Consider the following 15,731-nt stretch of genomic DNA (forward strand, 5'->3'; position numbering starts at 1 on the left):
GAAAATAAATAGTGTATAGTACAGGCCAAAAGTTTGGACACACCTTCTCATTCAATGTGTATTCTTTATTTTCATGAACATTTACATTGGTAGATTCTCAATGAAGGCATCAAAACTATGAATGAACACATGTGGAGTTATGTACTTAAAGAAAAGACCTGGCCTCCACAGTCACCGATTCAGACCCAATCAAGATGGTTTGGGGTGAGCTGGACCGCAGAGTGAAGGCAAAGGGGCCAACAAGTGCTAAACACCTCTGGGAACTCCTTCAAGACTGTTGGAAAACCATTTCAGGTGACGACCTCTTGAAGCTCATCGAGAGAATGCCAAGAGTGTACAAAGCAGTAATCAGAGCAAAGGGCGGCTATTTTGAAGAAACTAGAATATAAAACATGTTTTCAGTCATTTCACCTTTTTTTGTTAAGTACATAACTCCACATGTGTTCATTCATAGTTTTGATGCCTTCAGTGAGAATCTACCAATGTAAATGGTCATGAAAATAAAGAAAACACATTGAATGAGAAGGTGTCCAAACTTTTAGCCTGTACTTTATGTGCGGTGACTGTACTGAAGGATCAAGCGTCTAGTTCATACATTGACTCAGTAACATTATCAGTCTTGGAAATGAATGGAAGCATATTTTACAACCCCAGATCACAGACCTCCACTCTGCTCTTCCCTCAGCTTCTGAAGGCTTTTCATGGGAAGCCTGTGGCCTCGAAGCAGCCCAGCCCATTTTTAACTGCGGTTTCTTTTTCCTGCATGGGCGGAGGGAATGTTTTCCTTCTGTCACAGTGCAGAAAAAGATGTGTGTTTGCTGAATAGATTTCAGGATTACGTGTGATTACCAGTCTTTAAAAAAAAAATTATGATCAATTATTTCACGTCGCTTAAGCGCCATGTCATTTTACACTACTGTAAAATGTAAGAGGATTTTTAATTTAATGGCCTTAATATAAATAAAAATCAGGCATCATAACCGAAGCAGGGGAAGTTTAGACCCACATGAAGTGACGCGTTTCGTTCCGCTCCGTTCCGCGTTTGGTTCTACTCCATTCCGCGTTTTCTGCTGTTCCTCCACCGGCGACCAGGGGGCGCTGTACACACCCGCACTCAAAACAAACATGGCGGCGCCCTGTGCCGCACAATGCTTCAGATGTGGAGGTAAGCTGTAGCAGAAATATTGCGGTTCTGCGAGTGTGTGTCTGTAAAAGGCTGTGTTCGGATTTTTAGCGCCAAACGAAAGCGTGTAGTCTTTAACGAAATGGCATTTAACACTGCACGGCATAGGTTCCTGTTATGCAGTTTGGAAGCAAATGATAACTGTACTCCCGTTCATTTCAATAAAGTGCAGTGAAATTGTCTCATGTTTAGCAGGTAAAAAAAGTCTTGTACCTTGGTTTTGTTACTTTTTGGATGTTTACAAATTGCGTGAATGTTTGAATGATCATATATAGTCAGTGCAAGCAAAAAAAAAATCAGAGTAAAACTCTTCTCAATTTCAGTTGCCTCCCCTCTCGGTCAGGTCTACAGGGTCTGTCTAGGGAAATTACAGTTTTGGATATAAACAGAAAGGATCTCTGTTGCTTTAAAGGCCTGTGCGGCATCTAGTGCAGCAGGTACACACGCTAATGCAATTCCACATGAAATCATTTCAATTAGAGCCGTAATTCCTCTTCATTTCTAGTCCTGACCGTCCATCTCGAAGGTAATTGGGGCTGACGTGCGCTCCATTTTGAAAGCTGTTATCTGGCCCATCTGTCACCACTACTGGAGGTTCTGTCCAATGATTTGTCATGCAAAATGCCATCAGAGCTCAGCTATTTTATTTTCTGTCTGGTTAATTACAGGTTTGAGTGAAGGACAATACCACGCTGTGTTGTGAAGTTACATGCATACGTTTCCTCATTTGAAATGCAGTTGTAATAAAAGCATACCTGGATCATACGCTTTTCTTTTGGCTTGGCGATGAATTTTTGTTTTGATAAAAAATTTAACATTCTATCACAACCATGTATTTTTAGAACTGTCAAAATTAAAGTGTTAATTGCTGTGATTAATTTAAAAATATTTAACACATGTAATGATTCTGGTGACTTTTGTGTGCATATTTACATTATTTTAAAATGGAGAAATCAGTCACGACCAGAAAATGTTAAAATGCACCTAGTACCGTGTTGTTCTTGATTAACAGTTAATTCTTACCAAAACATGTGATTAAATTGATTTGAAATAGATTTTTAAATTGATAGACAGCCCTACTTTTTTCTATTCTGTCCTAGTGCTTCGTTTACATTAGTAAGAAATCCATACAATGGAAAGTATAATGTTATTATATATTAATACATATATTACTAGTTTTACATAGAATCCTGCTTTCACAACCCCATTCTATTCTCTGTACAGTTAATAATATGTATTCATATACACAATGTTATAGGGAATGTTCAGAAAATATAATATCATCTTTCTACCATGTATTACCTACCAGTTTTGTAAAGACCTATGGAGCAAAGATTGATAATGATTGCAGTTCATATTGAAGCCCAGAGCTATTTCCTGTCTTCATCTGTGTTTTGAATATTTCTAATTCAGCGCCCTATACCATTCTCTTATGACATTTGAGCAGGTCTGTTTAATATCCAGACCGGGTGGTACAGGTGGCTAAACCCCACATGCATACACACACAATTACACCAAACACACTGTCTTTTTAAGTTTGCCCCCACGTGTTCCACCACATCCTCCCCTCTGATTGCAGTGCTGCCCACCCCCAGCGCACAACACACAAAGTCGGCTCTATCCCCCCACTCATGTGCGGCCCCCTTCTTATCCAAACTTCAGCAGCTGTTTCTCAGCCCTCCAGGATACGTCCCTCCTGCTCTTTCCTCCCCCTTCTTCCTCTTTACCTCTCTTTCCTTTTATCCCATTTGTCGTTCTCTCAGTTCCCCTGCTTAGTTGTTGATAGTTCTCCTCATATTTACCAGCGGCTCTTTCAACAGCACATGTCCTAATTAGAACACTGTAAGTGCGTGTGGTCTAGCCGATCTGTCCGATTATGCTTATAATTGAGACATTGCCATTTTAATAGTTTAAATTGTGTATGTGTGTCTGTGCTGTAGGTTGGACAGCATTGCTGCAGAGGGCAGGGTATTCTTTGGGGTGCTCACATCACCCCTTTCGAGCCCACGCTCCCCCACGGCGCACTTTCTTTTGGAAGAAAAGCTCACATGGCGTGGTTCGTCCTGCTGTGGTACGTCCTGCGTATGACGTGCCCAAGGTAATTACCCATCGTGCACAGCTCTGTACGACCCCCAGTGTCAATATGCCTCCAACAGTGGCCTATAAGACTCCTGTTATCTTCTGGTCCTGACCAGTGCAGACAGCCTGGCAGAGCTGCTGGTATCCTGACGTTTTATGATAATGCTGTTTTAATCAGAATGCCGTTTATTGTGAATGTTACAACTTTGGTGAGCAGCATGAACAGGGCTTTGAAGTATAAAAAGACAACTCTGTTGATTGATGTGCGGCCTGTTTATTGTTCTGTAAGGTTTCAGTGGCCTCACTCACTGTACACTTATTATGGTGGAGAGATTTAAATCTTTGGAGAGTTTTTTTTTTTCTTCTCATCCTTTTACACCCCATAAACACAGAGGATTCTTTCAGCTTTAACTGCATTTCGTTTTATCTCTTTATATATTTTTATTACAGTTGCATAGAAAAAAAAACATAATTCTTTTGAATACATCATTAATATTAAAAATTATTTATTAGTTTGTTTGTTTAAATTTCTACCCCTCTCCTTGCAGCGCTGACACAAAAAAAACAACAAAAAAAGACGAATAAATATCAGAACTCATAATATCATTTTCTAGGATCTTGTCTGTTTCATAATTAAGCTCATGGGTGAATTTTTCCAGTGGAAGAAAGGCTGTTATCTGTGACATTCACATACACACAGTAGGAAGATGAGGACTAGACAAAAGAAGTAAAATAAACCCAACCCAAGAACCAAAGAGTACCCAGCATATATTTTTTTTAATCTGATACTGCTGTAAAAGCAGTATCAGGAGTGTGGTTAAAAGACAATGTGATATTGTGAATCACTTCCTTGTGATAACTTGTAAAACAGAGAGAGCATCATTCCAAAACCTCTGACCAAAACTCATGAAGAAAATTATGGAAAATCCTGGTGTAAAATATGTCCTATGAAAAAATGTAAAGAGAAGATAATGTATTATTATTTCATTTTACTAATTGAAATGTAACAGAAAGAGAGATGTACATTTTGTAAATCTGAGTTTGGATTTTTTCTCTCACTTGATCAGGTTTCCTCTCTTTCTCTCTGTTTCAATTTATTTCCCTCAGTCTCAACTCCATCCATTCATCCCCCTCTAATTCCACCTCTTTTAATTTTCTTTCCTTTTGCCTCTGCACTCACGGTTTCTCTCTCTCTCACTCTCTCTCTCTGTCTCTCTGCAGCACATTAAGAGGCCTGAATACGTGTTCTCCAGCTCTGTCCCTGAATGGGCCGACTATGTAGAGATTAAAGATGAAGAACAGATTCAGGGTTTACGGAGAGCCTGTCAACTGGCCAGACACATACTGTTGCTGGCTGGTAGGAGTCTAAGGGTATGGTGTGTGTATGTGTGTGTGTGTGTGTGTGTGTGTGTGTGTGTGTTCGTGTTCGTTCATGTTTTAGTGTTGTAGTTCTCAAGACCAATATTTTGTGGTCTTGGTCTTAACCCTATTTGGTCTGGGTCTCGTCTTTGGTCTCGCAGCCTCAATGGGGAAAAAAGCGCATCCTTACAGAACACTATGATTATTTATTATGCGCCTAAATTCATATGCAACCAGTCCGCACGGTTTTCTATCGTCCATTAGTGAGCTGCCCGCTGCTTGCTGCAGAGTGAGGAGATGGTGGGGTGCTGAACGGCACCTGATAACGGGAGGGTGCAGCTGGTACAATGGCATCTATGGCATTCACCAGGCATCTGGAAAGAAAGCACCATGAAACGTAATATAAGTAATTAGAAGATCGTTGACTAGCTCTGCGTTTTGTCATCAAACTATGAGGAGAAACTGCTCAGTCTGTAAAGGAATATTGTGTATGCACACATAGTACAGTCGTACTTGTTTTGTAGGAAGTCAGACTAATAATTTTTAATGAGAAGCCGTCGTTACGCCCATTAATACACACGGCAAAAGGGTTTCATTTTTCATATGAATCAATGTGCCAAATATAATTATGTCCCATTGATAAGGTCCTTGAATATGTATTTAAAATTGTCAGTGAACATTTGAGAGCCAATTGTCCATTGTCTTCATTGCATAGACATATTCATAGCTTACCCGAGGCCTCTGTCCCCTATAAGAGACTTGACATGAACATCTTTCTGGTACATCCCATCTCTTTCCCTCTGATAAGATTAAGGTTATAGGAGAGGATTGCTGAGAATTCTTTTTTCCATCAGGCCTCGTAACTATGACAAATCTGGGAGATTTTAAATGAGCGACATATGGACAATATAGTTGAAACGATAACCTGAATTTTAATGAGTTTAATGAGTAAGTAGCACTTTACAGCAATGTCATGTCGGTCTTGGTCTTGGTCTCACCTTATTGTGTCTTGGTCGTAGTACCCTCTGGTCTTGTTTTGGATTACATTTTTATTACTGCATTTAATGTACATCATGTTTTTATCCAGGTTGGCATGACGACAGATGAAATTGACTTCATCGTCCATCAGGAGTCGGTTCGACACAATGCATACCCATCCCCCCTTCATTATGGGGGCTTCCCCAAATCTGTCTGCACCTCAGTCAACAATGTTCTTTGTCACGGCATACCTGACAGGTAGCAGATCTCACAATTAGTCCTGCTCTGCAGAGTGTGTGAGCTTTTTCTCAGAAATTTGAATTTTTGTGTTGTGCAGCCGCCCACTTCAGAATGGAGATATCATCAACATCGATGTCACTGTGAGTTCAGCAGCTGAAGTGCATCCATGGCTGCTCAGCGAATGACACACAGTGCAACTATGCTATGTCCCTGTGGCTCTTGTTATCTGTAGGTCTACCTGGATGGTTACCATGGTGATACTTCAGAAACCTTTCTGCTTGGCTCAGTGGATGCAGTGGGGAGGAAGCTGGTGGAAGTGGCACGGCAGTGTCGGGACAAGGCCGTAGCAGCTTGTAAACCTGGACAACCTCTGTGCATCATTGGCAACACTATTAGGTAAAAAATTCATTTAACGTTAGTGGGCAGTCATGAGATTGTCATTTACAAAGGACAAAGAAATCTGTGACTGCAAGACCATGACATAATCAACCTGCCACTTTAATTCTATAAATATCTGCAGCTATAGATATTTAATTATATAATATTCGATAAATATTTTATTCTATAGATATTTAATTTTATAAATATCTTCAGGCCTGTACAACATACAGTGATCTGCTGGATCACAATTCACAATATTAATGTTGCTCACGTACCAGCAGCAGCTACCCAGAATGCACTGGCTTTCCAACTAAATTACAGACTGCATTTTTTTTCTTCTCAACCGAAGAGGCTGTGTGTGTGTTTTTTGTGTTCACTTGTGCATGTGTGTGTCTTCAGGAGGTGAAAATTATAGGGTAGCTGCTGGTCGTCATGGCGGACGTCGCTGTATAGAGGGAGTGAAGCTCTGTGCACATTTCACCGTCTCAACTTGTCAGCACGCAGACGCTCATTTTCAGCCCAGACATGCAGCATACAGCAGCACTTCACTCCTCTGCGCCACTCTAATACATTTATCGGTTCTTCTTTTTTTTTTTTAGAATTAACGATATTTTCATGAGCCTCACCAGGAAACAATGCTTGATTAAAGGTCAATTGTAATTTCTGAATTTAATAATATGTAAGCATAGAAGATTTATCATTACATTTGTATTTATGAATTAGCTTCCTATTTAGAATACATGTTAGATATGTATTTTCATGAACCTCACTGAGACATTGGAAAGGGACACAGACAGATTTTTATTTTTTTGGCAGAATGCTTTGTGCTCAGCCCTAAATGAAGATCTACACTGTTATTATACACACACAGAGTGGAACAATGATCTCTGTTCTGGAAAGAGCTGTCACACCTCTCTCTCTCTCTCTCTCTCATTTTCACCCTTCCTCCTTTGACTCTTGGAAGGAACTACCAGGCCACAGAGCTGAAAAGACTGCAATTAACTTAAGTGCCACTGTGAAAGAGGCAGTGTGAGAGAGAGAGAGAGAGAGAGAGAAAGAGGACAAGACTGGAGTCAACAGGGGTCACACCACACCAGCATGGCTTGGCTGTGGTCTGCCGACTGGTCACTGGGGTCTGGTCCAGTCTCCCAGACACCCAACAGTATTGGAATATTCGTGGACATTTACTGGGATGTTGATAGACTTTTTTTTTTAATTGCGCTTTTACCTTGTTTGCTGTGCCACACTCAGAAAAAAACAGACATTCAGCTGTTTTGCTGTTGTGTGATTCTTCACTACAGTGACGTTGCAAAATCTCATGGCTTCCGCGTGTGTCCATACTTTATTGGTCATGGCATTGGCTCCTATTTTCATGGCCACCCTGAAATATGGCATCATGGTAAGATGTAAAATTTCACAGTTCACAGCAAGATTATATTATCTATCATTCACATGGTTATATTTGTATTGTTGGTGGTGATTTGTATTTTTTTTTAGTGCTTTTGTGCTGATTGTTCCTGTTTACTTGCAGCCAACGATAATGACTTAGAAATGGAAGAGGGCATGGCTTTCACCATAGGTCAGTTACAGTGTGACGTTCAGTGTGTGAACTGCAATGATGCCGACTCTTAATACCTTCCCTGCTTTTCAGAGCCCATCCTGATGGAGGGAACGGCCGAGTTTAAAATCCTCAAAGACAAATGGACAGCGGTGTCTGTGGACAATAAAAGGTTGAAATTACCATTTCAAATTTGTTAGGTTCATGTCATTGATTTCTTTGATAAAGATCATTCTCATGTTTTATTTGTCTGTTTTTGTTAGGTCTGCACAGTTTGAACATACAGTGGTGATCACTGCAGATGGTGTGGAGATTCTTACAAAGCTGCCTGAAGAGCCATAAATATGGCTCTTGTGTGTGTGTGTGTGTGTGTGTGTGTGTGGATGCACTGCATATTGGTAATTATTTGTGGCGATGAGCAGTAAACATGAGGGTTTTATAAACCTTCACTGTATAATAAATACATTTAAGTTGGCTTCTTGAATTTGTTTTGTAAAAGTGAGTTCTGTCCCAGAAACGAAGAGAATAACTTTGGTACCTAGAGATGGTAGACATTTTATTTTGGCCATAATTTAATTTTTTTGCAAGAAATAAAACAAAGGATGCTGCAGAGAGTCATCCAACCCAAGATGTAATAGAGTTGAAATTGAATGAATTATTCAGCCACCATTCCGTCTTGTTTTTATACATTAGATGTTGTCAACCAAGACGCTCTCTTTTGCCCTACACAAATTGTGTTACGTCCAATTAGCTGTGGGTATTTTCCCTGTGTCTGCCTGTCTGATGACGTTACGGCTGAGTAATGGCATTAGGACCTGGAAGGATGTGTGATGAGTGAGACATAACCAGTGACGTGTATGAAGTCTGTAATAGTTTCCCTGCCTTAACGCAGGTGATGTGGCTGTGTGTCTTGGCAATTGTGTTGAATTACACTGCTGATCGGGGGAAAATTCAGTCCCAAGATCACCCTCAGATGTTTTCATAGAAAATGAAGAGTCAAGCTTAAGCACGGACAGAATAGTTAATACAGTGGTTAGTTTGGCTGTAAATAATCATCTAAGGATCAGAGATATCTTGTGTTCCTTCTCATGTCCACCTGCTACAAAATGTGTGGTTAATTATGCAAACGAGCTGGGTGTTATGCAAATGTAACCGCCTTGTGAGTGGCGGAGTGAAGTGAAGATGCTGAACCCTTGCAGCAGTCAAGGATAACATGAGGTCTTGTGTAGTGAGTCAAGCTGAGCGAGGTGAGGGTACAAAACAGGTTCTAGGGTCTTAAGGGACCGTGTTACCATCACAACATCCAAAATATCATGTCATTATGGGATGACCGATCCAAATTGCCCTTAAATCGTGTAGGAGTTCTGGTGTCAGCGGCATACCCACCGGATATTTGCAGTCGGGGATAAATCTCCATTCATCAGTGGGTTCGGGTTCGTTGTGATTTCTGATCTCAGACCTGATGACAGCAGATCAATGGATCTGCACATCCAGGCAATGGTACAGTTAAATTTAAGTAAACACAATGATTAAACACATATATTAAATACAATTACAATTTAGTTTTAGATTAATGGATAATAAATTGAAGCCTCTTCATGATAAAGTCACTTGGCACAAATGTATTGCACGTAATAATAATAATAATAATTATCAGTGATTCCATCTTTAGTGCTGTTAGCCCGTGCAGCTGCAGAAATGTAATTACAGTCATTCCGCTTTTATTCCTCCTCACGCCTTCACCGCCCTTTCTGCAATTACGGGCCATTTCTGGCGGTCAGGCAAACAAGGGAGAAAGAAAGAGAGAAAGGATGGAGAGCTGCGTGCCCTGCACTCTGGCTTTTAACGCGCCGAAAGAGTTGCTGTCTGCCAAATTGGATGCAGGTGCTGAGAGCAGCTGTTTTTGGGGGGGCATTGTGGTGTCCGGCATTGGGGTGTCTGGCAGTTGGGTGACCAGCAGTGGGGTGTCCGGCAGTGGGATGGCGGGCAGTGGTGGCCTAGCAGTTAAGGAAGCGGCCCCATAATCAGAAGGTTGCCGGTTCGAATCCAAGCTGCCATTGAGGTGCCACTGAGCAAAGCACCGTCCCCACACACCACTCCCCGGGCGCCTGTCATGGCTGCCCACTGTTCACTCAGGGTGATGGGTTAAATGCAGAGGACAAATTTCACTGTGTGCACCGTGTGCTGTGCTGTGTATCACATGTGACAATCACTACACTTTGTTTTGTGTCCAGCAGTGGGGTGGAGGGAAGTGGGGTGACCGGTAGTAGGGTTCTCAGAGGAACTAGACAGATGCTTTAAATGAGAATACATTTTTATTTTCTTTCATTATGTTATTAAATTATTAATTTGATTGATTAAATCCCTGTTAAATCTTTTATGTAATTGCATTCAGTTTATTTTAATAGTAGCAGTTGTGTGTGTGTGTGTGTGTGTGTGTGTATATATATATATATATATATATATAAACTAATTTTAAACAATTGCAAACAGCAACAAAAAAAAACAAACAGCTGCCATAAGTCATAAAGTGTTTTATCTGCAGCTGGTCAGCGCAGCTCGGACGTTCCTCTAAACTTGCCATGTTCGGGTCTACAGTCACTTAATTGAACTTCGAGGGTCGGACGAGACAAAACTATAAACCATCGTCCTTCCATGTTGCCGCGACCAGAGAAGATGCTTCATTTCAGCTGCATCCCCTGATCCAGACGTATCTGCACACGAGGTTCCCACCAGAATAAACTCGGCTCTGTGGGCCGATCAAGTGGGTTTTATTTATAGCCAGCCAAGTCGAAAAAGACACAACTATTGGATGGACAGTTTTGGCTAAATTCCGTGAAGAAAAAAAAACACGGCGGTAATAGTGATCTCGCGTGTCGATTCGTCCCACGCCCACTTCACTGGATGAGTGCAGTTCCGTGCGTGTATGTGTGTGTGTGTGTGTGTGTGTGTGTCTATTTAAACAGCAGAACCCCGACCCGGCCGTGTCGCCTCTCAATTAGCCCTTTTAATTAGCGATTCTAATTACATTTTCACGAGCCATCTGCAGGGCTTTCCTGGACCCACCTAGAGGCCTGTACACGTTAGTAATACATGATATGTGTACATGAGGGGAATTAAAGGTGAATTGTTTATTTGGCCCCGATAATTGAAGGAATTGTAAAGGCGAGCGAGGCCACTGTCGCTGGAACCAGAATAGCCGGCGGCTGGAGGGAAATGTTTCCATGTCGGTCTGCTTGAGGCGGTTTTCTCTTCTTCTTCTTCCTCCTCCTCCTCTCCTCTTCATAAAGCGTGTGGGAGCGGCTCGCGCTGACTCCAGACTGTCTGCGGGGGGAAGAACATGGTCCACACGGGGAACGCCCTCGCGGGTTCTCTCTGTAGAACACGCACACACACACACACACTTATATACACACGCATACACACTTTATATATACATATACACACATACACACACGCTTACACACTTTTAATATATTTATACACATACACACACGCATACACACGTATATACACACACGCTTACACACTTTTAATATATTTATACACATACACACACGCATACACACTTTTAATATATTTATACTCATACACACACGCATACACACTTTTAATATATTTATACACATACACACACACGCACACACACTTTATATATATACACACACGCGCACACACTTATACACACTTTTAATATATTTATACACATACACACTTATATACACACACGCTTGCACACTTTATATATATATATATATATATATATATATATATATACACACACACACACACACACACACACACACACACACACACACACACACACACATATATATGCGCCCCTCGGTAAGGAAACCCTCGTCGGACCCTCGACTGACCGAAAGATAGACACACAGTAGACCCAGCGTGGGTGATGCTGACGCTCCAGCAGCTCCAGGCCCACCGCGTTTGTGGTGGGCCGTGTTCCGCTCTGGTGTGTGTGTGGGGTGGGGGGTATACAGTGGAAGGCACATCTGGCGCCAGGGCTGCGTGGATGCGGTCACGTCAAAGTCTGACACTCCGCATTCCCCGGATCTGCTGGTAACCGAAACCATTTCAGTCCAGCTGAGGTAGCTGTGCACCGCCACGCTGCAGCGGGAGTGTCGCAATCCCACTCCCACTCAAACACACGCACACACACTTACACAATCACGTGATCTGGGAATAAACAAGGCAAAACTTTATGATAAACACAATAGATAGAGCAGGGGCGTGGTCAAAGTCACGTGGTCAAGTCCGTTTCACGCAGAACTGGATACGCCCCACAACACAGAACTTAACACACACAGTTCAAACACCACAATGCAGGAAGGTGACTCCCCTGAACTTATCACGCACAGGGAAATAAATATGTCTGGTCAGAAATAATTTAATCCACGTGATCGTGTCCGACAGCGGAGATGCTCCATCACTGGCCGCGACAAATCCTCCCGCGTCCCGGGCTAGAAAATGGGCGCCGCGCTCAGCGCCGGGTTGTGGTGCTGGACCAGGGCGCCGGTCTGCGCATGCGCGGCGGAGTTCGAGGACGCGTACCAGGAGTAGCTGCTCAGGAACGCCGGGGCCGTGGTGTTGGGCGGCCCGGCCGCGTCCCCCTCGCCCAGGGCCGGGTTCTGTGGGAACTCCCAGCTCGGCTCCGCGGGAGAGCTGCACGGCGGAGAGTCGCTGGGCGGAACCTGCTGCTCCGGGGGGATTTCGCCGTTCTTCCACAACTTCTTAAACTTGGAACGCCGGTTCTGGAACCATATTTTGACCTGAAGGGGGCAGATTGGCGATTATTAGAATTGAAATGAAACGACAATGGTTTTATGAAGTAATTAAAGTCCGTTCTGGAGGCAGAACAGTGCGGTCTACAGAACACATTTCTCTCTTTTTTTTAAAGGACTTTTTTTAGTGGGTTAATAGGGCCGCCTCCGCCAGCGCCAAATAACTGGCCTACAGTTTGTGGCTCTAAAGTTGACCACGAACTGCGTAAGATCTATCTATCTATCTATCTATCTATCTATCTATCTATCTATCTATCTATCTATCTATCTATCTATCTATCTATCTATCTATCTATCTATCTATCTATCTATCTTTTTAAACAACATCATCACTGTGCATAACGAATCCATCTCCACCGCACCTGCGTCTGCGTCAGTCCCAGCGACGCCGCCAGTTCCGCCCGCTCCGGCAGCGCCAGGTACTGGGTCTTCTGGAAGCGGCGCTGCAGCGCGGCCAGCTGGAAACTGGAATAGATGGTCCGCGGCTTCCGAACTTTCTTCGGCTTGCCGTTCACCATGCGGATCTCGGGCTCGCTCTCCTCCTTTTCTGCCGGCACAACACACGCACAGGCGCGCGTAAAATAGACGAACAACCCCGCGTTCCACGGGACGTCTCCACGGGACGTCTCCAGTGGGCTTTTAACCTTTTTTTTTTTTTTTTTTACCTGTGTCCGTGGGTACCGGCGACGAGCCCGAGCCGTATGCCCCGTATGCCCCGTAGGAGGACCCGAAGCCCACGTCGTACGCTTTGGGGCTGTAGTGGACGCCCGTGGCGCCGCCGGGGTGGTACGGGTAGGTGCCCAGCTGCGCGTACGCCGCGCCGGCGCACAGGCCCGGCTGGGGGCTGCTGTAGAAGCTGCTGTCGGTGGCGGTGGACACGGGCAGCGTCGGCGAGTCCTGCGCCTTGATGCTGTGGAAGCTGGAGGAGGTAATCTGGTTGGAGTGCATGTCGGTGGCGAGGCTGTCGAAAACTCCGGTCATGGTTCGAAGTTTTTTAAAAAAAAAAAACTTTAGAGGACTCCCCAGGCGCAGAGAAACGCAATATAAAAGGCCAGAAGCGGGTGGTGCGAGCCTCGGGAGGTAGAACTTGTTGGCATCTCCAGAGCGCGCGTCTCCGGCTCCTCTGCCCGCGAGATGCTGACAGGGCGGGTCCATATAGCGCGAGTCACGTGACGGGCAGCCAATGGGCGAGCGCTTGAGCTATTCTCACCGACGCGACAGTAATGGTTCAAACATTTTCACCAGAAGTCACCAGAAAAAAAGACGCACAGTTTAACAGAAGTCTTGTCTTCGCCCTCTCTGAAATGAATAAAATTGATATACGTGCTAATGCTGACGTGAATTTCAACTTTATTAGATTTACATTTACAGCATTTATCAGACGCCCTTATCCAGAGCGACTTACAATCAGTAGTTACAGGGACAGTCCCCCCCCGGAGCAACTTAGGGTTAAGTGTTTTGCTCAGGGACACAATGGTAGTAAGCGGGATTTGAACCTGGGTCTTCTGGTTCATAGGCGAGTGTGTTACCCACTAGGCTACTACCACCATGCTTACAGAAAGGAACCACAGACTACATACATCAAAATAAACCAGGCCTGGGTCCCAGGCTTGCCTTCTGAGGAACATTATTTGTGTATTTTATAGTTGGTGTCACGTTAATTTACTTATTTGACTTGTTAGGCATGAAATAAATCAATATTTCTAAAAAAAAAACAAGCCTTGTGGTATGTGAGCTATATTAGCGTGGGCACATGGGACTTATTATTTGGCATGTGTCATGGTTAAAGAGATAAAAAGATTAATTTGATTAGTAGAGTATTTACACAAAATATCCCCCCTCAAAAAAAAAAAAAAAAAAACTAGGAGTAGTTTGCAGACGACCCCTTATCCATATTCTTTGTTCCAATTAAAATATCACTGCAGATGAATGGCTGTAGTGTAAGTGCATTATCAGCAGTTCTCAGGGTTGGTACTCCCTGCATGTGAAGGTTATAGAAGATGGACATCTTCTTCCCCTTCACAGTGGTCATCAGTAGACATGGCACGGTAGCTTGCTGATCGTTTTTGGGTGGGGGTCCACGCTCTACCCTGCAATGACGCTGACACTGGCAAAAAATGCCCCACTCCTACTGCATCCGTGTTACTGCTGCCAATTTAGCGCCGCCGTATAACTAACATCTGCCCATCAGTGGTCCTTCAGTCATACGTTAACCACTGATAGTTGGTGCAGCTATGTGTACTTAATAATTAATGTACAATAAGGTCCCTACCTCACTCTTTAATTTAATTTATATTTTCTATATTACATTTTCGAATTATATTTTGTATTATATTAGTGTATGTCTTCTTTATAAGCTAGCTTTTTTTCTATACGCAGTATTTAAGATACCTCTCTGGCTCAGGTACTGCACCTCATTTTGTTGTACTTATTACCATGCAATAAAGATAATGATATTCTGATTCGGATTATTTTCATCCATCATCTTCATCATTTTGGTGTCAGGGCCCTGCCAATTAGTGTATATACTCCATTCCTGTTGGATTTAGTGCCCAAATATCTAAAAGCACGTTTATTTGTTGTGACCCGGGGAGTTTGTGGTGGACATAAGAAGCATTACACTACACTTACTGAGCGTGAAACACTCTTACCTAAAGCGCCACCTGTCGACGAGAGGATGCCACTGCACCCCCACGACCGGACGGCCGAGTGCAGGCTCCCGTCACTCGGGGAGTCAGACTAGACACCGAGTAATTACTGATGGCGCCAGCCTTCCCAGACGCGCAGGTGAGCAAAACAGCAATTACACCCCCTAAATGGTCGGGCTGCTCGCGGAGCGCACCCACCTGAAGATCTGTCGCGCCAGCCGCCTCCAGCGGGCGCTCGGCCCGGACCGCGATCACGTCTCCGACGCTGCGGGACGAGTTCTGGAGAATGTGGCGGTCTAAAGGTCGTAAAAGAAGACCCGTACCCTGCTGAACCTCCCCCCCAAAACATTACAAACCATTAGGATCCTAACGGGGTACGGGCTGAAACTGGCTGAAACAATGCAATCAATTGTAGCTGAATTTAGACACAATGTCTTAATAATATCTTTATTATATTTTACATTTTCATTAACGGCATTTATCAGACGCCCTTATCCAGAGCG

General features: G+C 43.5%; 2 protein-coding genes across 2 annotated transcripts; one reads left to right on the plus strand and one right to left on the minus strand.

The window, feature by feature from the left end:
• The first annotated feature begins 1,119 nt into the window (after nt 1–1,119).
• Nucleotides 1,120–8,339, plus strand: metap1d (methionyl aminopeptidase type 1D (mitochondrial)). The gene is made up of 10 exons (XM_028981059.1): nt 1,120–1,165; nt 3,124–3,281; nt 4,484–4,633; nt 5,709–5,857; nt 5,937–5,979; nt 6,072–6,235; nt 7,522–7,619; nt 7,752–7,799; nt 7,872–7,950; nt 8,042–8,339. Exons 1-10 carry the CDS (start codon nt 1,126–1,128, stop codon nt 8,118–8,120), a joined length of 1,008 nt encoding a protein of 335 aa, XP_028836892.1. The 5' UTR covers nt 1,120–1,125; the 3' UTR covers nt 8,121–8,339.
• A 3,643-nt stretch (nt 8,340–11,982) lies between these two features.
• On the minus strand, nt 11,983–13,693 carry dlx2b (distal-less homeobox 2b). Its single transcript, XM_028980780.1, has 3 exons — nt 13,246–13,693; nt 12,943–13,127; nt 11,983–12,568 (listed from the first exon to the last, which is right to left on the minus strand). The coding sequence occupies exons 1-3, from the start codon at nt 13,559–13,561 to the stop codon at nt 12,260–12,262; spliced, it is 810 nt and encodes a 269-aa protein (XP_028836613.1). The 5' UTR covers nt 13,562–13,693; the 3' UTR covers nt 11,983–12,259.
• Between the last annotated feature and the right edge of the window lie 2,038 nt (nt 13,694–15,731).

This window comes from Denticeps clupeoides, chromosome 5, assembly GCF_900700375.1.
Source record: "Denticeps clupeoides chromosome 5, fDenClu1.1, whole genome shotgun sequence".
NCBI classification, from domain to species: Eukaryota; Metazoa; Chordata; class Actinopteri; order Clupeiformes; family Denticipitidae; genus Denticeps; species Denticeps clupeoides.